This window comes from Delphinapterus leucas, chromosome 7, assembly GCF_059928025.1.
Source record: "Delphinapterus leucas isolate spDelLeu-1000000601 "Yukka" chromosome 7, BTC_Dleu_Yukka2, whole genome shotgun sequence".
NCBI classification, from domain to species: Eukaryota; Metazoa; Chordata; class Mammalia; order Artiodactyla; family Monodontidae; genus Delphinapterus; species Delphinapterus leucas.
This window is the reverse complement of record NC_143135.1, coordinates 12,455,382-12,480,757: the sequence shown is the minus strand read 5'-3', so window position 1 is coordinate 12,480,757 and position 25,376 is coordinate 12,455,382. Positions and strand designations below refer to the sequence as shown.

Sequence of the window (25,376 nt, the reverse complement as noted above, 5' to 3'; positions counted from 1 at the left end):
ATGGGTTGGAACCTGCGGAATGCTTGCTTCTTTCCCTACCTGGATTTGGAGTTCTGGGTGAGGGACCAGTTGAGGGAAGGCACTTGGAGGCAGGACGATTTTTGTGGAATCCTTCTCGATTAACAACGACCAGTGCCTTTTGGGGTCCTCTTAGAAGGGGAGGAAGCTGAGATAATTCTCATCACCATGTTTAGCTGTCACTGCTGAAAAGTTGTCCCCAACTTCCCTTTTCTGCAGTTAGTTAACTCTGATGCTCAGTGTATGAATCTGTGGAAATTTTCTCCCATTTCACCCCCAGGCCCAACTAGGCTCTGAGCTAACTTCAGGAAGATGAGCTTTCTGTTGATTGTATTCTTTAAAAAGTACTTATGAGGCATCCTCCATGCCAGTTAACTTGTAGGGTGTTGTTTGCAAGGGTCTTTTTTTTTTTTTTTTTTTTTCCTGTGGTCACTGGAAGAGTTTGGGGGCCTGGCAGACCAGGACTTGCCTCCTGGCTTTACCTCTCACTGACCAGCTCTGTAACCCTTGATGACAGATCACTGACCTTTCACTTTTTTTTAATCTATAAAAATGTGAAAATGAGTCACCTTGCTTTGTGGTTGCTGTAGTGTTCTTTTGGTTGCAAATCTTAGACAACCCAAACAAGAGTAATTAAATAATAAGGGGTATTGCATCTCCCCAGGCAAGAAGTCTGGAGGTAGAAAGAGTCTAAAATTGCTTGACTTGGCAGTGCAGGGATCCAGGTGTTTTCTCTCATTCCCCTCATCAGCCATCCTCAGCAGGTGGGTGAGTTCTTCCCTCCTTGTCACATAGTGGCTGCAGCGGCTCCAGGCATCATGGGTAGATCTGCTGAAGTCCAGCGAAGCGGGATGGTGTTTCCTTCTGTCTGATTCCTTTTTATTAGTGAGGAAGCTCTTCCCCAAGAGACCTCTTGCAGACTTCTCTTAGGTGCTCTTGTCCTTCGTTTTAGTCTGCATCCTTTAGGTCCCCTGGGTCCTAAGGCAAGGATTAAACTCCTAATGCTTTATTTGGGAAGTCAAGGCCTAGTGAGGTCAAGATGAGGGAACAGAAGGGGGAGTGAGGCCAAAAAGACATGAAGCCATGTGATGAAGCTACGATTTCATGATGAACCTCGAAAAGATACCAGCTGGTGTGTATGCCTGGCACATAGGGCCTTCTTTGGGAGGGTTGCCAGGAGAAACTGTACCTGGATTTGTCAAAGAAGCACACTGATAATATCGCTTGAAATTAATTTTTAAACCTTCCCTAAGTCCTGGTACATTTCTCGCCAGTTGCTTTACCCTGGAAGGTAGTGTAGCTAGTGGTTTAGGACACAGACTCTGGAGTCAGACTGCCTGGGTTCAGATCCAGGTGCTGTAGCTCACCAGCCCAGTAGGGACCTGTGCCTCCCTTTTAGTAATGTTTGGAGGATTAAGTGAGTTGATATCTGAAAGCACTTGGGACAGTGCCTGGCAGAGTCAGTGCTCTGGGCATATGATTTTAATCTTTGGAAACGTAACTTTTTGCCATGACCATGATTCTCGAACTTTCACCTGTAGAACTCAGAGCCCTTTGACACGTTGTCCTGTGTAGTTAGACTATCGGCCACTCAGTGTTTACTGAGTCTAGGACTGTAAAGGGCACAGATGGAGATGCACAGACACTCTTCACCTTCATGTATGCCCTCAGTGAGTGGTACCTACCCGAGGGCATCCTCCATCTGTCCTCCTCTCTCCCTCTGCCATGGCCTCCTGGGACTCGGAGCCTGTCTGCTTTAGCTCTAGGGCTTTAGCACAGCGCTTGACACATGCAGGTGTGCGGGAATCGCTTGTTAAATGAGTTGTCAGTACTTTCTACCTTGAAGTACTTTTTTACAGACATGTCTTATTTCCCTTACTTTCCTGTAAACAGTTTGAGGACAGGACCCAGATCTTTCATGTCTTAGGCGACATTTGGTTGGATGGTTGGATGATTGTATGGATTCCAGGTGAGGACACAACATATAGATGCCCAGGCAGGGAGATAATAACATTGCAAAAAAAAAATAACATGCCATCCTAGGGTCATGAGGTTATGTAGTTTAATGTTTTCCAACTAATGGGCAAAAAAAAAAGTTTGCTGCCCTGTGCTACTTAACTAGCAACTGACACCTCCTTTTTCTCCCTGTCTTGTGGTCCATCCTGGATGACGTGGATTGATGCATAGCATAGACTGAGGGGCAGGGCCTGGAGGGAGGAAGATGAGCTGGAAAAGTTTAGGCCCGAGGTGAGGAGGGCTTGAGGGTACAGTGCAGTGGTGGGAATGGAAAGTTTGAGAGAGGGGGTGAGTAGGAAAGGATATCAACAGGGCTTCCCGTCGCCCCGGCTTGCAAGGAGTGAGGAGAAGAGCGCTGGACCCCTTTGAGTACTAGTACCTGGGCCACTGGGAGACAGGACAGGGGCCAGGCCCCTCCCCCCCACCCCTTCTGTCCACCTATCTCATGAGATGAAAACTAATGTTGTTCTTATCTTCTCCATTTGATAAATGCAAATTTTCAGGATAAGTGGAAGGAATACTGGCCTGGGTAAATCAGGCTCCTGGGACCTGACTGGCCTTGGCCTTAGCCTTGCTATGGGACCCTGGACAAGTTTTTCCATTCTCTGGGCCTTAGGGGTTGCCTCCTCTCCAAAATGAGAGGCTCATTCTTTCCTTCAGTGGCATTTATTGAGTGCCTACTGTGTGTAATATTCTAGGCACGGGCATAGACGCGATTTCTGTTCTCGTGGAGTGTACATTTCAGTTGGAGGAGACTGACAGTAACTGAGGTGAATGCCGGGAGAAAACTCACCAGTGATGTGGTGGAGAGTGAGTAGGGCTAATTTCCATTGGTTGGTTGGACACGGACTCCGTGAAGAGGTGGCATCTGAGGCCACAGTCTGGGAAGGTCTGGGGGCAGAGTGTTTTTGGAGAAGGGAATCAATACGTAAAGGGTCCAAGGGAGAATCAGCTTCAAGAACATTGTAAAGGGTGTGAGAGGCTATGAGATCAGAGAGGCCACACAGGCTGTAGTTAAGAGGTTGCATTTTATTCTAAGTGTGATGGGAGGTTGGAAGACGCTTTTTTCCACTGGAGTCCCTTTTGATTATTTTCTTCTTTACAAGGACCATACTTTGAAATATCCAAAAAGGTGTATTAACTAAACAACAGAATGAACAATCTTGAAATATTTTAGGTTTTTAAAGTGTGGGGAAATAATGTATGGCTCATGATAAATATCTTTGAGGATCCCCAGGGATCTGAAGATGGCAGATTGAGATACGGTCAACTAGACAATCTTTAAGGTCCCTCTGTTTCAAACATTTATTCTTCTCAAAGCTGATTGCCATATGATTACAAAAAAAAAGATGACTGCCACCTACTGATAGAAGATGAATTTTTGCACAATGAAAATCTCAAACCCGGTGGATTTCTTCTGTCACGCATCTGGCTTTATACCCTCCATTTCTCGACCTGAAGTGGCTCTGAGGAAGGGGTGATGGGGTGATGGTCCTGCTTTCCTTTCTTTCTGACGCAGAGAATCTCAACTCTTGTTTCGATGTTCTTCTGCCTCAGTGCACGATGTAGCGACAGGAAGGAGTGCTGACCTGGGGAGCTGCTCTTGTTGGATGTTTCAGTGGGAAAAAACACTGCCAACAGTTGTCTGGTCTCCATTGTTTGTAGTTGACCCGCGGTTACACTGAATTCCCCTATTCAGTGGCCCTACACCCTAACCCTGGCCAACAGGCCTTTGCCTAATGTATTTAACACCCCGCCCCAGTTATTAAATTCCCAACTGCTTTATTTCTGATTTGCATTTGCCATGGCTGAATGAATCTACTGACTTCCGTTTTCTTTTTCTGTTACAGATCTTGTGTACAGGTGACTGTAAGTACCACTTCCCATTCCACTCTTATGTTGTTCGCTACTGCCCCCCGATGGACACAGCAACATTAACAGCAACGTGAAAGTCACAGAAAATGCTAATTTGCTAAAACTTGCTTAGTTTCCAATTTTTCTTTAAAAGTGGGGTGAGGGTGAAAACAGCAAGTGAAAGAAAAAATTTTTTATTTGTGCAATCCTGACAAAGAAATAATTTTTCTGTGATTTTTTTTCTAGCCTACATCTGTAGGTGATCAAAAAAAAACCACTTAGTTTTCATAATGCAGTATCATTTATATTTATTTCATGTACTGTTATCCCATAATTATTTTCTTGTGTTGCTACATTACCACATGATTTTTAAAATGGTGTACAGGCTTTGCATAACCTTTGGAAAACCAGACGTAGCCTCCTGGATACTTTGCTTCCACGTGGAGGGCTGAATCCCAGTTGCTGGTCCACTGAGGTCCTCCCAGATCTATAGTAAAATGAGAAAAATAGGGACAGTATAATAAGTTTTTTATGAAACTAAATATATTCAGTTGAAATCACTGTTTATTCTGGGATTATGTCCTTAACAATTTTTTGGATCATAATGTGCTTCTTTAAGAAATAAAATTATTTATTTCTATAAGAAATAAAAGTAAGAGTATATGGTAATTTTTTAATGTATGTTTTTGAAAAAATAAAAACTGGTAGCTTTTGTCTGTCCTCAAAATTCAAGGACTATTTTTTTTTTTCCTGGTTGGTAAAACCTCAAAGTCTGTGAACCATAGGGATAAAATAATTAGAATGTTCTCACAATGCCATACAAAGGGGGCAGACCTTGCTGAAACCTTCTAATAAAGAAAAGCTCAGTTAATAACAGTCATTATGCAAAGCCTGTGCAAACAATAGAAAGAGTTCTACAATTGCTTTTTCTTCCTTGTTAATGAGTTTGGTAAGTAAACTGGAAGGTTCCTTGTGCAGGCTTGAATCACTGGTGCAAGAGAAGAAAATATCTGTGTGTAGAGGTGATACTGTAAAGTGGGGAAAGGGAGATGAGGGAACTATGATGCGTTTTAAAAATTATAATAAAAAAGCCTGTTGTGTGGCTGGTATATGGTGGGAGGTGCCATTTTATTAGCTTGTATTTCATTCTTCTTTCCTGTGTTCTAGGCTCCCGCTGCGATCTGGTTGAATTCACATCTACAGCCAGTGAGATTCAATCACCTATCAAGGCAGCAGGAAACTTTTCAGTGATAAACGTAACGGATTTGAGTGGCCAGAGTCAGCAGTTTCTCCGAGCAGACAGTGATGGGAAGACTTCATTTTCAGGGCTGGTTCCTGGGATGCGCTATCTTTTCACCCTTTCAAATGGCTCCAGTACCTGCTGCCAAGAAGTGCAAATACGTGAGTGACACTTTTCTTTTGGGATGGATTGTGGGTTTTAGAGAATGTCAGTGTCTTCATGTTTGAGCAGTACTACGATGGCGTAGTGGTTAAAAGCGCAGACCGAGAATCAGGGTCCCAGGTTCGCTTCCTGGGTCTGTCATTGTTTCACTGTATGACCTGGGGCTAGTCATCGGTCCTCTTAGACCTCAGTTTCTTCATCTTTATTACCAAAAATACATACATATACACACATAGTTTTAAAAGCTATTTTAAGATGTACTTTGCTGAACTATTGAAAGTTAAGAACTTCCTTTTCTAGGGAATTCCCTGGTGGTCCAGTGGTTAGGACTCCACACTTTCACTGCTGAGGGTGTAGGTTCAATCCCTGGTTGGGGAACTAAGGTCCTGCAAGCCGTGTGGTACGGCACAAAAACAAACAAACAAAAAAAACCCCTGCTTTTTAAAAATCTTTCCCTGTAGAAACAGAATCCCTGTATGAATCAACAAACTTTAGTTCTTGACATATTTCTCTTTCTTTAAAATGGCGCCATAGCCTTCTTCAGGAAGTTACTGTGAAGCATAAATGAGAAAATATGTGCACAGCACCTGGCACAGTGCCTGGGACCCAGCCAGCACCCAGAATAGGACTGCTGCTGCTTCTTGCTGCCCTCACGCTGTGACTGTGCTTATTGTTTTATCATTATCCTCACCACCACCATCACTGCTGATTGCAAATGGTACCACAACGATAACCTGCCAAAATGCTACTCTGACACTGTGAACCGGTTACTTTATAAAGAGGAGGTTCAAGTGTGAGGGGCTTTCTGGTATGAAGTTTATTGAATTGTGGGCCACCAGATTCTTCTGTGCCTGGTCCCTTTTCTTTTCTCTTGTTTCCTCTCCTGCCCTTCTTCTTTGATTGGGTTAATGTTTGCATCTCCCAGGTTCCAGGTCAGGCACACTCTCCATGCTGTCATTTGAAGGCCACATGCATGCTGAAGTGGTGTTACCTGTACCACCTTTATTCTTCTGGGATAAGGCCCTGGGTCCTTGAGAAGGGCCTTATTGCCTATGCAATAAGGGTAACTTCTGTTTCTAGTTGTTACTCCTCCATCTAGACTGTAATTAGGATGCATCCATTTTGAAGTTTTAGTTACTGTTAATAACCATCATGGCTTCCATTGTGTTAAGATCCTGTACATCTACAATTTGACAGGTGCTGAAGTGAGGTTTAGGGCAGTGAGATGACTTCGGGTACAATCACATGCTAGTGGCCAGCAGGATTGGACTCTGAGCCCTGATTTGTGAATGTCCAAGTCCAATGACTTTGTTTACAATTTCAGGGTGCCTTAATAATAATCCTTTGTGTTTAAGAGCTGTCAGCAGAGGAACCTGAGACTGCGATATTTTAAGGGACTAATTCCAGGTCACACAGCTAAGGGGCAGAGCAGTGCCTTACATCCAGGTCTGGATTCCAAGACCAGCTCTTTTCTCTCTATGCCATTCTGTCCTATGCCATCTTTAGGCCAGAGAACTGTGGAGCTTCCTCCTAATATCTGGGCTTGGAAGGAAAGTTATCATATGCTTCTGCACTGCATATGCCTCTCCAGAAGCAGTGTTTTCTGAGAATCAGGAGATAGACTTACTTTGCGTCACAGGTCTCTTTTATGTCAGCTTCTGTACAGATTTAGCTCCATGTTCAAGTCATGGCCAACAAGGCCACCCTCTGTTATTTTTATCTTTGTTTTACAGCCTTCTGTTTCACCAACACACATGCATACATGTATATATGGGAATCTAAATGTAGTTTGTTGGAGGGAAGTCCGGGAGGCAAATAAAGAGAAATGAAATTCTACAGTTGCAAAATTCACTTCTGGAAAGTAGACTTACAGAGCAGTCCCTACTCTTACATTTCTTTTCGAAATATAATTTTTTTCTTTCCTTTTTTTGGGAAACAATATTAAAATAGAACCCAGTCCTACAGAAGCCGTTACCATCAGTCCAACCAGTGTGACCCTAACCTGGAAAAACGACACAGCTGGAGTAACGAGTACGATGGAAAATGGGCAGATGAGCCTTGCAAATCAAACAGGTGGTAACAGCACATACTCAAGTCCAGGAAGCAATGGGACTTCAGGAGATACCACATTAGGTAAGATGAGTAGCTCCCAGGAATGATCATGAACCATCCTTCTTGTCCTGTATCCTAGAGCCTTGCCCATTCAAGTTGCCTGCTGGAAAGAGATTGATTTTCATTAACTGTGGAAGACGAGAAAAGATTCTGTATTGTTTCAAGTCCAGGAGTTCAGGTGACAGGATCACTCAGTATTAAGGTCCTGTGTGTTTTGGGATATTTTAGCTACTTCCAACTCTTTGATTTAAAATTGTTTTCATTATTATTGATTAATACTTACTTTTCTGCTAGGACTTGGGAACGGAGACCTGTTAGAAATGTGTCTTGGGCTTCCCTGGTGGCGCGGTGGTTAAGAATCTGCCTGCGAAGGCAGGGGACGCGGGTTCGAGCCCTGGTCTGGGAAGGTCCCACCTGCCGCGGAGCAACTAAGCCCGTGTGCCACAACTGCTGAGCCTGCGCTCTAGAGCCCGCACGCCACAACTACTGAAGCTCGCACACCGCAACGAAGAGTAGCCCCCGCTTGCCACAGCTAAAGAAAGCCTGTGCGCAGCAACGAAGACCCAACACAGCCATTAATTAATTAATTAATTGAAAAAAAAAAGAAAAAGAAATGTGTCTTGATGGTGTTGGTAATTACTAGGCTTCTTTTAATCTCCCCAGGGAAGTTGATGCTATATTTATATTCCTGGGAGCTTCCGTTGGGCATGAAAGTTTGATATACTTTATAGAGGAGTATGTGCTTCAAATGAAATAAGAGTCCAGGGACTCTTATTAAGCTTAGATTTTTCTTTAGTTTAGATGTCAGTACCCTGAGCCACCTGTTACAGCTGCAAATATAGCTTTTTTTTTTAAGCTGAAAAGAACCAAAAATATAAAAAACAGATGAGACGCTCTTTTTAAGCTGAGAAGAATACACAATTTAAAAAAGAGGTCCTGTGTTGGTTTTCTGATCACACCCTGTGTCGGGTGTGCTCTCATTGGCTGGTGAAGGCTGTGGAAAGCTGACCTCCTGAGCCCATGGTGTGAAGTGACCGCCTGGCACAGCGCCATCTGCACACGGAGCAGGCCAACGCTAAACCAGTGGTTTTCAACATTTTTTTTTTTTAAGCTTGGAAACTATTTCCTTAAATAAAATCTTGCCCAGATGCCCAGTAAGTAAAAAGAACTGAAGAGAGAGGAGCTACAGGGATGCAGTGTCACAGGTACCTTCAAAAACCTCCTGGAGGTTCTCAGCACAGTTTTAGAGAAAACAGAAACCCACAGTAAAGATTTGCTGTATTGTGAGAGAGAGAGGAAAAGAAGGAGAGGGCAGAGAGGAGATAGAAGAGAATTAAGGAGGAAGAAGAAGACAGAATTTAGAAATGCTGATGGGACAACGTGATACAGAATTGGTGACTATAGGAAAGGGGAGGTGGACAGGTGGCCAGAAGCCCACAGCCCAGGAACCAAGGATCCTCACTCCACCTTAAAGCCCCCAAGGTCAAGGCTGTGTTTATCAGCTACTGTTTACTGAGCACATACCATGTGCTTAGCTGTCCTTAATACATCAGGGTGTCCTCACAGTAACCCTGAGGGCTACAGTGGAAGAAATGGTAATGCCGAGAAGTTAAGTTTCTTCTGAGCTCCCAGAGTTATTGAGCCATCATGTAGTGGGAACCCAGCAGCCTGATTCCAGAGCACTGTGGTACAGTGGTGTTCATAACAGTTACCCAGATCATTGAGATGGCTGCTTTATTTGTGTTGCGCGTGTCTTTTTTTTTGCGGTACGCGGGCCTCTCACTGCTGTGGCCTCTCCCGTTGCGGAGCACAGGCTCCGGACGCGCAGGCTCAGCGGCCATGGCTCACGGGCCCAGCAGCTCCGTGGCATGTGGGATCTTCCCGGACCGGGGCACGAACCCATGTCCCCTGCATCGGCCGGCGGACTCTCAACCACTGCGCCACCAGGGAAGCCCCTGCACGTGTCTTTTTTAAAGAAACGTGTGATCCGATGTAGAAATCTTTGCATCAGAAACATTTGATGTGAAGAACAGAATTGCAGAATGGACCAGCTCGCCTCAGAGCTGGATGGTGCCTTGCAGTCGTCCAGGCCAGTGTCTTTGAGTTCAGCCACCTCAAGCAGGGTTGTGGAACTGTCTGCAGTGCTGCCTGTGCTTGTATCAATATATGCTTAAAGCTGGAGCCCTGGGCTCTAGTTTCCCTGATGCTACAAGTAGTGTGCATTCTTGAGCAAGTCACCCTGCTGTTCTGAATCTCCATGTTCTTATCTCAAGATTGAAGGGAGTGGATGTCATCTTGGCCAAAATGGTTTGGTTTATGTCACAACCAGTCAAATAAAGTGATAGAAAGAACGGAGGGGGGATAATAGAGACTGGAAATGTTCTGAAAATTTCCCTTGGGGTTGGAATACAGGGAAGAGGGTCTTCGTTGAAATGTCTTGATACTGTGAAATATTATTTGTATTATCTGGAATTGAGACCTTTAGATGTAGCAAATGATCACCTTTTTTTTGATGCTTATTCCTGATATCTAAAACAAATATTAAATGCTGCTTTTTAAAAGGGCAATTTAGAAGAGTATCAGATCACTGTTGGAATTAACTGTCATGGAGAACAGTTCAGATCCTAAAAAATTACGGCCTTAAGGTTTATTCTTTTCTCCTTTTTTTTCTGCATAATGATAAGTTTTCTCCCTGCTGTGAAATGATGGAACTGCACTGGACTCTGATATAATGGAAGTATTTTTAGTGGGTCACATTGAAACATCAATGTCCCCAGTCATTCTTAATGAAAGGTGACTACAAGTGTCTTATTCCATCAGTGCCCACTGTGTGTTTTTAAAATAGAGCCTCATCCAGTTTCTGGTCTTCGTGTTGTCTTCGTGGGTGTGACGCACGTTGCTCTTACCTGGAAGAATGATAACATCACTGACACCTGCCGGATGTTCCTTGAAGGAAGCCAGGAGTCGACTCAAAACTTAGCACTCAATATTTCAGACCTGAAGCCAGGGATTCAAAAGATACACGTCACCCTGTATCTTTCAAATAAGTCACAGAGTGACCCTCTGGTTACAGAAAATAGCTTAGGTGAGTTACAAAAGTGGGCTTCTGATCTGCCTTGCTGGTTTTGACTTTCAGTAACTTATAGTTAAGAAAAATTGTTCTTATAATTTGTACGGAGTTTAGAATTTATAGAGGTCTTCTCCACATTTTAGTTTGACCTCCACGAGTATGTGAGGAAGGAGGGGAAAATGTTCTTATTTTACAGGTCGGCACTGTGGGTGTTGAAACTTTTTGGAGCCTGGCATCCAGGAAAGTAGCTGGGCCCTTTAGCTTCTTAAACTTTCGGTTGGGGGGCTTCCCTGGTGGCACAGTGGCTGAGAGTCTGCCTGCCGATGCAGGGGACGCGGGTTCGTGCCCCGGTCTGGGAAGATCCCACATACCACAGAGTGGCTGGGCCCGTGAGCCATGGCCGCTGAGCCTGCACGTCTGGAGCCTGTGCTCTGCAACGGGAGAGGCCACGACAGTGAGAGGCCTGCGTACAGCAAAAAAAAAAAAAACAAAAAGCAAACTTTCAGTTGGATAGATAACAGATGTGCTAACCCAAGTAGGCCCGCTGGAGGAACTTAACCGCATCCATTGAGAAAAGGGCTGCTTATCAGGCGAATCTAGCAGGTGTCTTCTGCATTGACAGTGGAATAGTCATTTGCAGACTTCATAGAATTTTCAGGGGTAACCCTGTGAATTGAGAACAAGTACTCAGTCCCCATTTTACACATAAGGAAACAGATGTACAGAGTAGGTGTCAGGATTCTTGATGGCAGGTGACAGAATCAGACTTGAAATAGCTTAGACTAAAAGAGCAACTGCTTGGCTCGTGTATATTTCCCCACCAGGGGCAGCAAGGCCTTGAAGGAGGAGAGGAGGTGACTCTTGTCTATCTTTCCTGCTTCTTTCTTTTTACCAACTTTCCCCTGGTTCAGCGGTTCTGCTTGTTTCACCCTCTCTCAGCAGGGGCCTTGGTCCAGGGAAAGAATTCCTTGAGTGGGCTCTGCTTAGCCAAGTGTGAATCATGAGGTTGTCCAGGAAATCCATGTTTGGAGTTGGGTGGGAGACGATGGTTTCTTGAAGGAAGCTGGGGAGAGATGCAAATCGCTGAGTTGGAGAGAGAAGCACAGATATCTGCGGTGCTACCTGGGCTAAAAGTGCAAAGTGCAGTACCTGCCCCAAATCGGGACCCTTTCACAGAGAACGAACGTGTGGACACGGTGGAGGGGAAGAGGGGGTGGGATGAATTGGGGGATTGGGATTGACATATATACACTACCATGTGTAAAACAGATAGCTAGTGGGAACCTGCTGTATGGCACAGAGGACTCAGCTCCGTGCTCTGTGGTGACATAGATGGGTGGATGAGGGGGGGTGGGAGGGAGGTCCAAGAGGGAGGGGATACATGTATACATACAGCTGTTTCACTTTGTAGTACAGCAGAAAGTAACACAACACTGTAAAACAACTATACCCCAATTAAAAAAAAGGAAAGGCAAAAAAACTCACCAAACCCCCAAATCAGGGCCCTTTCAGGAGCATGTGTATCTCTGGGGGAGGAAGGGAACAGGTGTTTGTGGAGTCCCAGCTGTGGGTACTGTCTGATGTGTCGTCTTACGGTGGGGAGGGCACCGGCGCTGACAGAAGACAGGGATGCACTTCTGTCGCAGGTAATATCTTTGCCTTTTGTGTTTGAAACAGATGCCAGCAACACAGACCGCTTTCTGCAGCCACCCGGGAGCCCCACTGCCCCTGGGTACAAATACAGACTTGAATCTGCAGCCCCGTCCTCTGACCCTTCTCTGCCCCAAGACACCACGGAAGTCCTGCTTTTTGGGCTAAAGTCTGACACACAGTACAAGGCCACTGTTTATCCTCGAGCAGCAAATGGTGCGGAAGGACAGCCCCGCGCCACAGAGTTTAAAACAAGTATGTTGAATTTTGTAAAGTGGCTTCAGCCAGAGTTTTCTAGCACAGAGTTTGTCTTCTGTGATTCTGGTTCTGAGTTATCTCTTGCTTCATAAGTAGTTTTGTTGCGGGAGAGAGTTTTCTGGAAGAGGTTTTGGACAGAGCAGATCCAGTGAGTTTCTTCTTAACTCTGTGGCCAAGACCCTTCTTTCCTTGAGCTCATTACAACATAGCTGCTCATTTCCTTGAACAGCTACCATGTGCCGATGCTAGGGGCTACCTCATTCTTTGTTTCATAGCTCTGCGCACTGGCCAACGAGACAAACTGGCATAATGTTTTTCTCTTGTAACTTGATATTCATTTTGTCCATGTTGGTTAAGTATTTTCCCCTTGAGAGAAGAAAATGAGTTTCCTTTTTTGGCCTGAACTTGGAAGGCATACTGACCTTCCTATGATACTTGCTGACATGCACGTTGCTGCTTTCTACCTATAATTTGTCCGCACTCCCACTCTGTAAATTGAACAGTTTTAGAGACTTTTTGGATTGGTGCTGATGAGGGGGTAAAGAATGGTTCCTACCCTCAGGGAATTGCAGTATAGATGGGGAATCGAGGCAAACATACATGGGAAAGCACACGGTCAGGCTCTGTGGGTTCAGGAACAAATGCTGTAGCCTTGCAGCTGTTGGGGGCTTGCTTGCAGGCAACACAGACTGACTCGGGTTATCTTATCCAACAATATCTCTGTTCTATGTATGACAGTCTCTTTGCTGCACAGCAGAAGCTAGCACCACCATCATACTTGTAAGTCAGATATACTCCCATAAAAATTAAAACAAACCCCCAAAATATATCTGTTCTGAAAGGCTGTCATAGATCCATAGAATGGAGGGAGTAAGGATGGAGGCTGGAGGACCAAGGACAGAAAACAGTCGAGCATCCAGGGAACTCTGGGGGGCTGGTCCATGCTGGAGCTGGTGACACTCCCTCAGGATCCTAGGGTGGAGAGGGTGTCCTGTTGCTTTCTAGATGGCTGTGCTGGGGAAGGGAGCCGCTGTCCCTCCAGCTTCCACATGGGTGGTAGGCACTTCCTCCCTACAAGGGGGATTGGGATGCCTTTTGGAAGAGGGACTTGGATGCTGCATAGGCAGCCCATGGTCACTGTGCACTACAGTTGCCCACTAAGTGCCGTGGACATGGGAAGGCTGGAGCCTGATTTTAATATTAAATCCCAAAGGAAGGCCTCTTCTACAGGGAGGATCTGAACTTTCTTTGAAGGGAGGATAGGACTTGGATAAATGGAGAGGAGGCGGAGGATGTGTCAGCTGAGGCAACGTCATGAGTGAAAGTGCAGGTGTTGGACGCTGAGCTACGGAAGTGGAGAGGCACTGGGACTAGGTAACATCTCAGGGACTCTGATGATTCTGGAGGGGTTGATTCATTTCCTAGAGAGATGGTATATGTGTGTTTTGAGAGCTGCTCTCTCTTTTGGAGGGGCTGGGAGGATGTGCTATAGGACACCTGGGGGCAATTTTTGGCTGGGGGAGGAGTGGGGGGAAGGGACTCCTCCAGAGGTGCCATTGACAGTGGTGGGGCTGTCCTACATACAGGATGCTTGTGCAGGGAGGTGAGTGGGGCTGGAATCTGGTCTCTGGGTCTTTCACCAAGCCACACACCCCTGGGCAGAGCCATCCAGAGGAGGGCCTTTTTGCCTGATCCTGCTAAAAGCGGCCTGTGGAGTAGTGTGGACCTGGGGTTCCCTGCTTTTTAAAGTGATTTGAGTGGAGTTAAAGTAATAGTGATTGCATTTTTGGCTTTTGGTCGTGTGGATATACACAAAGTCTGGTTGGTGTTGACTGTCCTAGTGTTTAATAAATAATAATAATATAATATATACTACTATAATAATTATATTATAGCCTTAATCCTCTCTATGTTGTGTGTGTATACTCATGTGCACACACACACACACACACACACAGATACACATACATGTATGGTACCAGGCACTTTTCAAGTGACTAATTAGGTGGGATGGAGTTAAGGACACCATCAGAGGATGTTGAGATGCCTGAGACTGGTCATGATAGGAGATTACGTCCAAGGCTGAAGAGTAAGGAGAAGGAGACGGTGTTTCTGGAGCCGAGCGAGGGCTATGTCAGAACAGGTGACCAAGAGCAGGAGGCGGTGAGGAGAAAGACTCCCAGCTGCTTTCTCCTCCAGCCCCCCAGTAGCGTGCCCCTGTCGCTCACTGGTGGAACCTGGTCCCGGGCCGCCTGGCAGAGTCTCTACCCCCCACCCATGCACCAGTGATGCAAGGTACAGGGCTCAGCCTCCCCGGGGCACAGAGCAGGCAGGAGAAGGACAGGGGGTGGATTGGGAGAGTGGGGTGGGCAGGTGGTGAGTAACTAGCGCTCTTGTGTTACCTTCTGTTGAGTTAGGATTATTATCCTGACTTTATAGATGAGGAAACTGAGCTCGGTGATTTTCCTAAGATCCACCTGCCTATTCAAGTAGAGCTGACCTTGGAACCCAGACCTGCCTCATGTGAAAGTCTGTGATCTTTACTTGATCATGTAGAGTATAGTGTTCATTCTTGGATGGGCGTATGCTTGAGACCTTTTGGGGTCACCCAGCACCTAGGGGGGCATGTGTAGAGTCCATGTTGTTGTTTGAGGAGTCTGTCGCATCTCTAAGCGTCAGCTCACAAGAAGAGCGTAGAGTAACTATGCAGTTGCAATTGGCCAGGTTGTTTTCTTCACTGAAGATGCTGCCTGACTTTTGCTGGGACTGCCCTACACTCAGGTATGTTGCGTTAAATGGTGTAGAGTAGGAAGGAAGAATCGCTAAGAGTGTTTCTTAGATTATATGACGTTCCTTGATGACAGCATCTCTCCCTCTCTCTGTCTCTTTCTGTCTGGCTTGGCCATTCTGGTGGTTGTTAACTCCTCTTGTGTCTTTGCAGATTCCAGTCAGGTGTTTGACATCAAAGTTGTGAACATCAGTGCCACAGGCTTGACCCTGACCTGGAAAATCAATGAGAATGAGTCATTTTCTGTCTATACCTACAAGATACAAGTTGCTGGCGAGACAGATCCCTTCAATCTCACTGTCCATGAGACTTGTGCCGTCATCACCCCACTCAACTCGAGCACGTTATACAGCATCACAGTGTGGCCTTTCCCTGACAACAGTTCTGAGGGCATACCGGGCTTTCTCCAGGTGTACACCCGTGAGTCCACTCATTGCTTTGCTAACCTTTCTTGCCTGCCTGCTATGCACCAGGTGCAGATACAAGACAAATTCTGTTCCTGCCCTTGAGGAAAGCACAGCTCACCTTGTGGGTCCACAGGGACTCTTACCACCTTCAGGATGTGTGATGTTATGACGGTGACCACTGATTGACCCTGCCCACAGGCCCAGCGTCGCGTGACGGGCTTTCCTTGCACGGTCTCATTTAATGTTCACAAATCTGTGACATGGCACTGGCCTCATTTTATGGATGAGGAAGCCAAGGCCGAGAGAGATGCTATGGACAGGTGTCAAACCTTGTGAGTGTCAGAGGTGGGATCAGACAGCTGGGCTCTCTCAGCTCCAGCCTGTGCTGGTGACAGCCATTCTAGTGTGCTAGCGACAGGGAGCAAGTTGATACGTGGAGACAAAAAGAACCTGGTTATTCATGTCCCTTTGTCCTTTGGATGCTGACGTTATAAGGAAATAGGACACAGCTATGTCTTGTCTTTTCTTTCTTCTGATCCAGCTGTCTCTTAAAGACAAGATGTTAGGCAGCAGATAAAAACCATTCTGTTCCAAGGACGGTCCAATAATTAAAACAATAATGGTGTGCCAGTAGAGTAGTAATGTAATAATATAGTAATATCGGTATTGCACTGTACCACGAGCTTTACATGTATTGTAGTGGTCTTCACGGTAGGTGTTAGGATCCCTGTCTTACAGATGAAAAGACTATAGCTCAGCACAGCTGAAGAGTTTGCCCAAGACCACAGAGCTGGTAAGCAGCAGGGCAGGGACTTGGACCCAGGGGTGCCTGGCTCTGGACCCAGGGCTCATCCCACCGGAATACTGTATTCGAGTGTCTGTTGCTTTCCAAGAAGCACACCTTAGGCATTCTTACAAACGTCTTCTGACTGGGTCTTTGGAGTAAATGAAATCTGCTTTTCTTTTCTTCACCTTTTACTTTTTTTTTTTTTACTGTTTAATCTCTCTATTAGTTAGGATCAGGTTCATTGTGAGTAACAAATTCCCGAAGTATCCAAGACAGGAGTTTATTTCTCTCTCATTATAAAAGAAGCCCAGTGCTAGGCAGGATGGGATGGTTAGCTACCGCTCAGTTGCAAGAAACAGAAACCATGAGCTATTTTAAGCTGAAGAGGATCTTATCTTGGGAACTGAGGGTTTATAGAATCATTGGAAGTGCTGGTGTGTTAGTTTGCTAGGGCTGCCATAACAAGTACGGCACATTGGGAGGCTTAAACAATAGAAATCGACTCTCTCACAGTTCTGGAGGCAAGAAGTCTGAGATCAGGTGATTCAGGCTTGGTTTCTTCTGAGACCTCCCTTCCTGGCTTTGTAATGGCCGGCTTCTCCCTGTGTCTTCACGTGATTCTCCTTTGGTCTGTGCATGTCTGTGTCCTAATCTCTCTCTTTTTAAAATTTTATTGAAGTATAGTTGATTTACAATGTTGCGTTTAATTTCTGCTGTACAGCAAAGTGATTCAGTTATACATAAATATATTCTTTTTCATATTCTTTTCCATTATGGTTTATCACAGGGTATTGAATATAGTTCCCTCTAATCTAATAAGGATACTAGTCATAATGGATTGGATTAGGGCCCACCTTAATGGCCTCATTTTACCTTAATCACCTCTTTAATAATCCTACCTCCAAATATAGTCAGATTCTGAGGTACTGATGGTTAGGACTTCGACATATGAATTTTGGGGGGACACAATTCAACTCATAACATGTGGGGTGCAGCTCTGGGCTGGGATCCAGAAATGACTCCCAGCCTAAGGGTGCAGAACTCCCCATCCAGGGAGTCCCCAACTGTGTCACTGTCAGCAGCCCTGGCTGTGTCTCCAGGAATGTACTGAGCTGCCGTCCTGGCATCAGGAAGCTGCAGCCACTGCCACATTGTTGGTTCTATAGCCAGGCAGCCTGAGCTGCAGGCATCACACCCACATTCCAGTTACAAGAAGGAGGAAGGATAAAAGGTAACGCTCCATCCTTTAAGGATGCTTCTTAGGAGCCATATGGTCCTTATACTCACATCCCATTGGCCAGAACTTAGCCTAGTAGCAAGGGAGGCTGGGAAATGTAGTTTTTCTTTCCAATAGCCATGTACACTGCTAAGAATCTGGGGGTGTATGATTAAGGAAAACGGAAGGGGGAATGGATTTTGGGGGTCAACAGCAGCCTCTGCTGCACTTCCTTAAACAGAGACTCTGGAAGGCTAAGTAATGTATACAACATAGGCAGCCAGCAGTGGCCAAGGTCCTCCAGTGCCTGAGCCCTTGACCCATGAGAATTTACGCCTCTTCTTATTTCCTTTGAATGACTTTGTACAACTTAAACACCAGTTTCTGCACTCCTGTGGCCAAGTATTCTCTTGTTGGTTAGAAACATGAGTTTCTGAGGGACTTGTGTTGTAGGTGATAATACAAAAAAGAGAAAAAGAGAGGTTGGGTGTCCCAAGTGTACGTTTAATCTCATTGTAAATATTTTGTGAGGTTCAGTCACCCTTGTCTCCTGGAGAACTAGATTCTTAATCTAGTCATTTACTTTCTACCCACAGCCCCCAGTCCAGTTTCTGACTTTCGAGTGACAAGTGTCAGCACAAGGGAAATTGGCTTAGCATGGAATAGCAATGACTCTAATTCCTTTGAGATACATATCACACCGGATGAAGTTGGAGTAAATCAAACAACGACCGAACAAAGTATTGTCATTGGTGGCTTATCCCCTGGAACCGAGTATCGTTTTGACATATTTCCACAAGGACCAAATGGGACTAAAGGGGATTCCCAAACAATTTACAGTACAACTGGTAAGCAAATAGGTTGTATTTTCTGAGAAACAGTCATGTTTCTTAAGGGAAATCAGTATAATTTATAAATGTCAAATTTTCCAAATATTGCTTTTCTTTTAATTATCTAAGAAAAACTTTTTAACAAGTTTATAATGACAGCAATTCATATTCATTATATAAAATATAGACAAGCAAAAAGAAAAATCACATGTAAACCAACAACCAGAGATAATAACTAATAGCTTTTGATGCGTGATGTTTTAGAATTTTAAGGTATAGAAAGGTGTGTATGTGTATATATATTTTAACAAATATTAAAATCCTGTACATGTGTTATCTGCTTTTTTTCATTTCAAGTTTATTATGACTATTCTTCCCTATTAGCATAAATATTTCTGCAGGATAATTTTTTTTTTCTTTATTAAACATCTTCATTGGAGTATAATTGCTTTATAATGGTGTGTTAATTTCTGCTTTATAACAAAGTGAATCAGTTATACATATACATATGTCCCCATATCTCTTCCCTCTTGTGTCTCCCTCCCTCCCACCCTCCCTATCCCACCCCTCTAGATGGTCACAAAGCACCAAGCTGATCTCCCTGTGCTATGTGGCTGTTTCCCACTAGCTATCTGTTTTACGTTTGGTAATGTATATTGCCCCTAGGTTCTTCATGACCCATCTTGCCCCTAGGTTCTTCATGACCATTTTTTTTCTTTTTTTTTTTAGATTTCATATATATGTGTTAGCATACGGTATTTGTTTTTCTCTTTCTGACTTACTTCACTCTGTATGACAGACACTAGGTCTATCCACCTCACTACAAATAACTGAATTTTGTTTCTTTTTATGGCTGAGTAATATTCCATTGTATATATGTGCCACATCTTCTTTATCCATTCATCTGTTGATGGACGCTTAGGTTGCTTCCATGTCCTGGCTATTGTACATAGAGCTGCAATGAACATTTTGGTACCTGACTCTTCTTGAATTATGGTTTTCTCAGGGTACATGCCCAGTAGTGGGATTGCTGGATCGTATGGTAGTTCCATTTTTAGTTTTTTAAGGAACCTCCATACTGTTCTCCACAGTGGCTGTATCAATTTACATTCCCACCAACAGTGCAAGAGGGTTCCCTTTTCTCCACACCCTCTCCAGCAATTATTGTCTGTAGATTTTTTGATGATGGCCATTCTGACTGGTGTGAGGTGATATCTCATTGTAGTTTTGATTTGCATTTCTCTAAAGATTAATGATGTTGAGCATTCTTTCGTGTGTTTGTTGGCAATCTGTATATCTTCTTTGGAGAAATGTCTATTCAGGTCTTCTGCCCATTTTTGGATTGGGTTGTTTGTTTTTTTGATACTGAGCTGCATGAGCTGCTTGTAACTTTTGGAGATTAATCCTTTGTCAGTTGCTTCATTTGCAAATATTTTCTTCCATTCTGAGGGTTGTCTTCTCTCCTTGTTTATGGTTTCCTTGTCTGTGTAAAACCTTTTAAGTTTCATTAGGTCCCATTTATTTATTTTTGTTTTTATTTCCATTTCTCTAGGAGGTGGGTCAGAAAGGATCTTGCTGTGATTTATGTCATAGAGTGTTCTGCCTATGTTTTCCTCTAAGAGTTTGATACTATCTGGCCTTACAGAGTTTGAGTTTATTTTTGTGTATGGTGTTAGGGAGTGTTCTAATTTCATTCTTTTACATGTAGCTGTCCAGTTTTCCCAGCACCACTTATTGAAGAGGCTGTCTTTTCTCCACTGTATATTGCCTCCTTTATCAAAGATAAGGCGACCATATGTGCGTGGGTTTATCTCTGGGCTTTCTATCCTTTTCCATTGCTCTATATTTCTGTTTTTGTGCCAGTACCATACTGTCTTGATTACTGTTGCTTTGTCTGAAGTCAGGGAGCCTGATTCCTCCAGCTCCGTTTTTCTTTCTCAAGATTGTTTTGGCTATTCAGGGTCTTTTGTGTTTCCATACAAATTGTGAAATTTTTTGTTCTAGTTCTGTGAAAAATGCCATTGGTAGTTTGATAGGGATTGCACTGAATCTGTGGATTGTTTTGGGTAGTAGTCATTTTCACAATGTTGATTCTTCCAATCCAAGAACATGGTATATCTCTCCATCTATTTGTAATTTCACTTTCAGATTTTTCATCATTAGTGTATAGGAATGCAAGAGATTTCTGTGCATTAATTTTGTATCCTGCTACTTTACCAATTCACTGATTAGCTCTAGTAGTTTTCTGGTAGCATCTTTAGGATTCTCTATGTATAGTATCATGTCATCTGCAAACAGTGACAGCTTTACTTCTTCTTTTCTGATTTGAATTCCTTTTATTTCTTTTTCTTCTCTGATTGCTGTGTCTAAAAATTCCAAAACTATGTTGAGTAATAGTGGTGAGAGTGGACCACCCTTGTCTTGTTCCTGATCTTAGGGGAAATGGTTTCAGTTTTTCACCATTGAGGATGATGTTGGCTGTGGGTTTGTCATATATGGCCTTTATTATGTTGAGGAAAGTTCCCTCTATGCCTCCTTTCTGGAGGGTTTTTTATAATAAATGGGTGTTGAATTTTGTCCAAAGCTTTCTCTGCATCTATTGAGATAATCATATGGTTTTTCTCTTTCTGTTTGCTAATATGGCTTATCACACTGATTGATTTGCATATACTGAAGAATCCTTGCATCCCTTGGATAAACCCCACTTGATCATGGTGTATGATCCTTTTAATGTGCTGTTGGATTCTTTTTGCTGGTATTTTGTTGAGGATTTTTGCATCTGTGTTCATCAGTGATATTGGCCTGTAGTTTTCTTTCTTTGTGACATCCTTGTCTGGTTTTGGTATCAGGGTGATGGTGGCCTCGTAGAATGAGTTTGGGAGTGTTCCTCCCTCTGCTATATTTTGGAAGAGTTTGAGAAGGATAGGTGTTAGCTCTTCTCTAAATGTTTAATGGCATTCGCCTGTGAAGCCATCTGGTCCTGGGCTTTTGTTTGTTGGAAGATTTTTGATCACAGTTTCAATTTCAGTGCTTGTGATTGGTCTGTTCATATTTTCTATTTCTTCCTGGTTCAGTCTCGGAAGGTTGTGCATTTCTAAGAATTTGTCCATTTCTTCCAGGTTGTCCATTTTATTGGCATAGAGTTGCTTGTAGTAATCTCTCATAATCTTTTGTATTTCTGCAGTGTCAGTTGTTACTTCTCCTTTTTCATTTCTAATTCTATTGATTTGCATCTTCTCCCTTTTTTTCTTGATGAGTCTGGCTAATGGTTTATCAATTTTGTTTATCTTCTCAAAGAACCAGCTTTTAGTTTTATTTATCTTTCCCATCGTTTCCTTAATTTCTTTTTCATTTATTTCTGATCTGATCTTTATGATTTCTTTCCTTCTCTGCAGGATAATTTTAATACCTGCCTGACATTCCATTGTCTAAATCAGGAGTCAGCAGATAAAAATGGCCCATGGGCCAAATCTGGCCCACTGCCTGTTTTTTTATAGAGTTAAGTTTTATTGGAACACAACCATGCTCATTTCTTTATATAAAGTCTATGGCTTCTTTTGTTCTAGAAATGAGTAGTTGCCACAGAGAATAAATGGCCTGCAAAACCTAAAATATTTACTCTGTGGTCCATATGGAAAAAGTTCGCTGACCCCTTGGTTAGATCAGTGGTTCTCAAAGTGTGGTCCAGGGATCTCTGGGAGTCCCCTAGATTCTTTCAAGGGGGTCTGTAAGGTATTATTATTTTTAAGAATTTATTTATTTAATTTAATTATTTTTGGCTGCGTGGGGTCTCTGTTGCTGCTTGCGGGCTTTCTCTAGTCGTGGTGAGCAGGGGCTACTCTTTGTTGCGGTGTGCGGGCTTCTCATTGCGGTGGCTTCTCTTGTTGCGGAGCACGGACTCTAGGCACATGGGCTTCAGTAGTCGTGGCTCTCGGGCTGTAGAGCGCAGGCTCAGTAGTTGTGGCACACGGGCTTAGTTGCTCCGTGGCATGTGAGATCTTCCCGGACCAGGGCTCGAACCTGTGTTGCCTGCACTGGGAGGCAGATTCTTAACCACTGAACTGCCAGGGAAGCCCTGTGAGGTATTATTACCATAATAATATGGGAATGCTATTTGGCTTCTTCACTCCCATTCTCTCGAGTGTACAGTGGAGTTTTCTAGATGCTCTATGACATGGGATGAGATCATTTTTCTGTTGGCTAATGGAATGCGTGCTTGTGTATTCTTATGTTTTAAATATTTTCCCCATTAAAAATTTTCTATTACAGCATACATAAATGTAACCTAAATAAATAAAAATTCTCTGAGAGCCTTAATAATTTTTAAGAAGATAAAGGGGTCCTGAAACCCTAAAGTTTATAAATATTTAACTACTCCCCTATTGTTGGACAGGTAGATTATTTATAGTCTTTCATAAACAACATTGTGATACAGTAGTTTTGTTAGTTCTATGAGGCCTATTGATATTGATAAAAATATTTCATGAAAACTATTGCTCATTATTGTTTTTAAAATTTGAAATGAAATTTTTGGGAAAGCTTGGAAAACATACAGTATTCCCTGATCTTTGATTGCAAGGGAATTGAAATCTTTTCCAGAAGGGAGGAATAAAGAAATGAGACTGATTCCTTGAGCCACGTGTGAAGTCATTTGGACTCTTCAGATTCTCCTTGTGTAGGTTTCTTCAACTCTGTTGGTTGGGTTAAGCACTGATAGCTACTAGGAAGATCTACTTCCAAAATATGGGGACTGCTAAAATGCATCCCTCAGATGAAGTGCAGTAATTCCTTTTCAAGTCTGAATTTCAGATTAGACTTTTGAGGTAGGGTCGTAGTATCAACATATATTTTTTTCTTTCTTTTTGAGAATGTTGCTAATGGTAAAGGCATCACCATTGTGGGGTCCCTTTGATATTGTATGACTTGCCAACGGCCAGAATTTAATGTAATAATAACATAATGTACTAGGGGTCTGCAAATGGCTGGGCTGTCATCCTGTATTTAAACATTTTGAACACAACTCCATGAGGTAGGGACTATTATCATCTCTATTTTATAGAGTAGGAAATGGGGAGTCTGTGAACTTAGGTAACTGGCCCAGGGTGGCAAGGTGGTGAACTGGCCTCTGTCTGACTTTGAAGACTGAGGTCTTAACCAGGGTGTGGACTGTACTTTGATATGGTGCAGCTGCAAAAGTAATTTAAGCCTATTCATAAGGAGAAGGCATCTCTTGTACTATTGCCTGTAATTGTCCGGTTGAATGGAAATCAAGAAGAGTTGTAATAAGGCGCTAGACTCTTAGGGCATTACCATTCTATTATTGACCGATGTTCATTATTATTGGGGAGAATAAATGTAACAGCATTAAAGGCAATTTTGAAAAAGGGAAACAAATACCATATGACCCAGCAATTCCACTCCTACATGTATATATATTTCCAAAGGAATTGAAAGCAGGGCCTTGAACAGTTATCTCTACACCAATGTTCATAGGAGCATGATTCACGATAGCTAAAAGGTGGAGGCAACCGAGTGTCCATCAACAGAGGAATGGATAGACAAGATGTGGTATATCCATATGATAGAATATTATTTAGCCATAAAAAGGAACGAAGTACTGAGACATGCTAGAGTGTGGATAAATCTTGAAGACATTATGCTACGTGAAAAAAGCTGGACATAGAAGGACAACTACCGTATGAATCCACTTATATGAGATGTCTAGAATAGGCATGTTCACAGAGACGGACGGTAGAAGAGAGGGGCTGGGAGGAGGGAAGAAGGAGGGTTGTTGTTTCATGGGAACAGAGTTCGCATTGGGGATGATGAAATGTTTTGGGTACAGATGATGGTGATGGTGACACCACGCTGTGAATGTATTTAATGCTACTGAGTTGTACACTTACAAATGGTTAAAATGATAAATATTATGTTGTGTGTATTTTACTACCACAAAAAGGCAGGGAAACGAAAAGAGCTCCACTCTTCTAACCCAACTGAATTCCTTTTCTATCTGTGTCCGTGGTCATATATTTAGTTTATATCACTGTAATTATTATATGAATTCTTTTATTTTGTATTTGAACTTTTTCTTTTAACTCCATATATATCATAACTTCCCTCCTGTAGTTGTTATGGTTTTCATGTTTTTAGTGGCTGCAGACTATTTCATTTTGTAGCCAGATCACAGTGTATATATAGCCCTTCCCTTTTTATGGAATATTATTTCTACTATTTTTATGTTTATGGAAAACTGCTGTCTTTCATGGCCTTCTGTCTGTGGAGTCCCTTTAACATCAGGAATCCAGTGGTAGGGAAAGAAGATTCTCAGTTACCTTCCTTTAAGGAGAGCCTACTTAAAAATTAATTTTTGAGCAGATGGTACATGCATGTGGTGCAAAAATTTAAAAAGTACAAAGGGTTTTACTGTGAAAATGTTCCCCTCTCTTGTCCCCTATCTACTCAACTGGCCTCTTCAGAGGTGACCTTGGTTACTGGGTAAAGAGAGAAAAGTTTCGTAAGCAAGGGCAGAAAAGAGGTCCTGTTATCCAGTTGTTTCTGGGATCTGTGCATTCATATTGCAGCTGGTTCAGTGTGTAGAGATGAGATGATCCGAGTACAGAACCCAGAGGACTCATTGGGTGATATCACTTCTGACTCCCAGCTCTGAGCGCGGAGGGCATGTGTGCTTTTTCCCTTCGTCACTCCAGCCTCAAATGCTCCCACTTAGTGGCAACTCTATTTCAGTTCTGCTCTTCAGTATGCCTGTCTATGTTATAGAAAGATGTTTGCTTTGGAGGGAGTGATTAAAAAAAAACTACTTATTGAGATATAGTACACATACTGAAAAGCACACACATCCTAAATGCATAGTTTGATGAATCTTGACAAACAGCACCCATCTGGTCACTAGAACTCAGATCAAGAAACTGGCCATGATTTCCACCCCAGAAGACCCCCGAAGGGGG

The 25,376-nt window shown here is 43.3% G+C and overlaps 1 protein-coding gene across 1 annotated transcript in view; it reads left to right on the top strand.

The window, feature by feature from the left end:
• Window positions 1-25,376, top strand: part of PTPRJ (protein tyrosine phosphatase receptor type J) — a 169,507-nt gene that overhangs the window by 108,218 nt on the left and 35,913 nt on the right. The window contains exons 2-8 of the mRNA XM_089914817.1: window positions 3,885-3,903; window positions 5,056-5,289; window positions 7,241-7,423; window positions 10,248-10,487; window positions 12,150-12,377; window positions 15,322-15,588; window positions 18,175-18,426. Of these exons, the coding sequence (XP_089770943.1) occupies window positions 3,885-3,903; window positions 5,056-5,289; window positions 7,241-7,423; window positions 10,248-10,487; window positions 12,150-12,377; window positions 15,322-15,588; window positions 18,175-18,426 (1,423 nt within the window). The remainder of the gene's footprint in view (window positions 1-3,884; window positions 3,904-5,055; window positions 5,290-7,240; window positions 7,424-10,247; window positions 10,488-12,149; window positions 12,378-15,321; window positions 15,589-18,174; window positions 18,427-25,376) is intronic.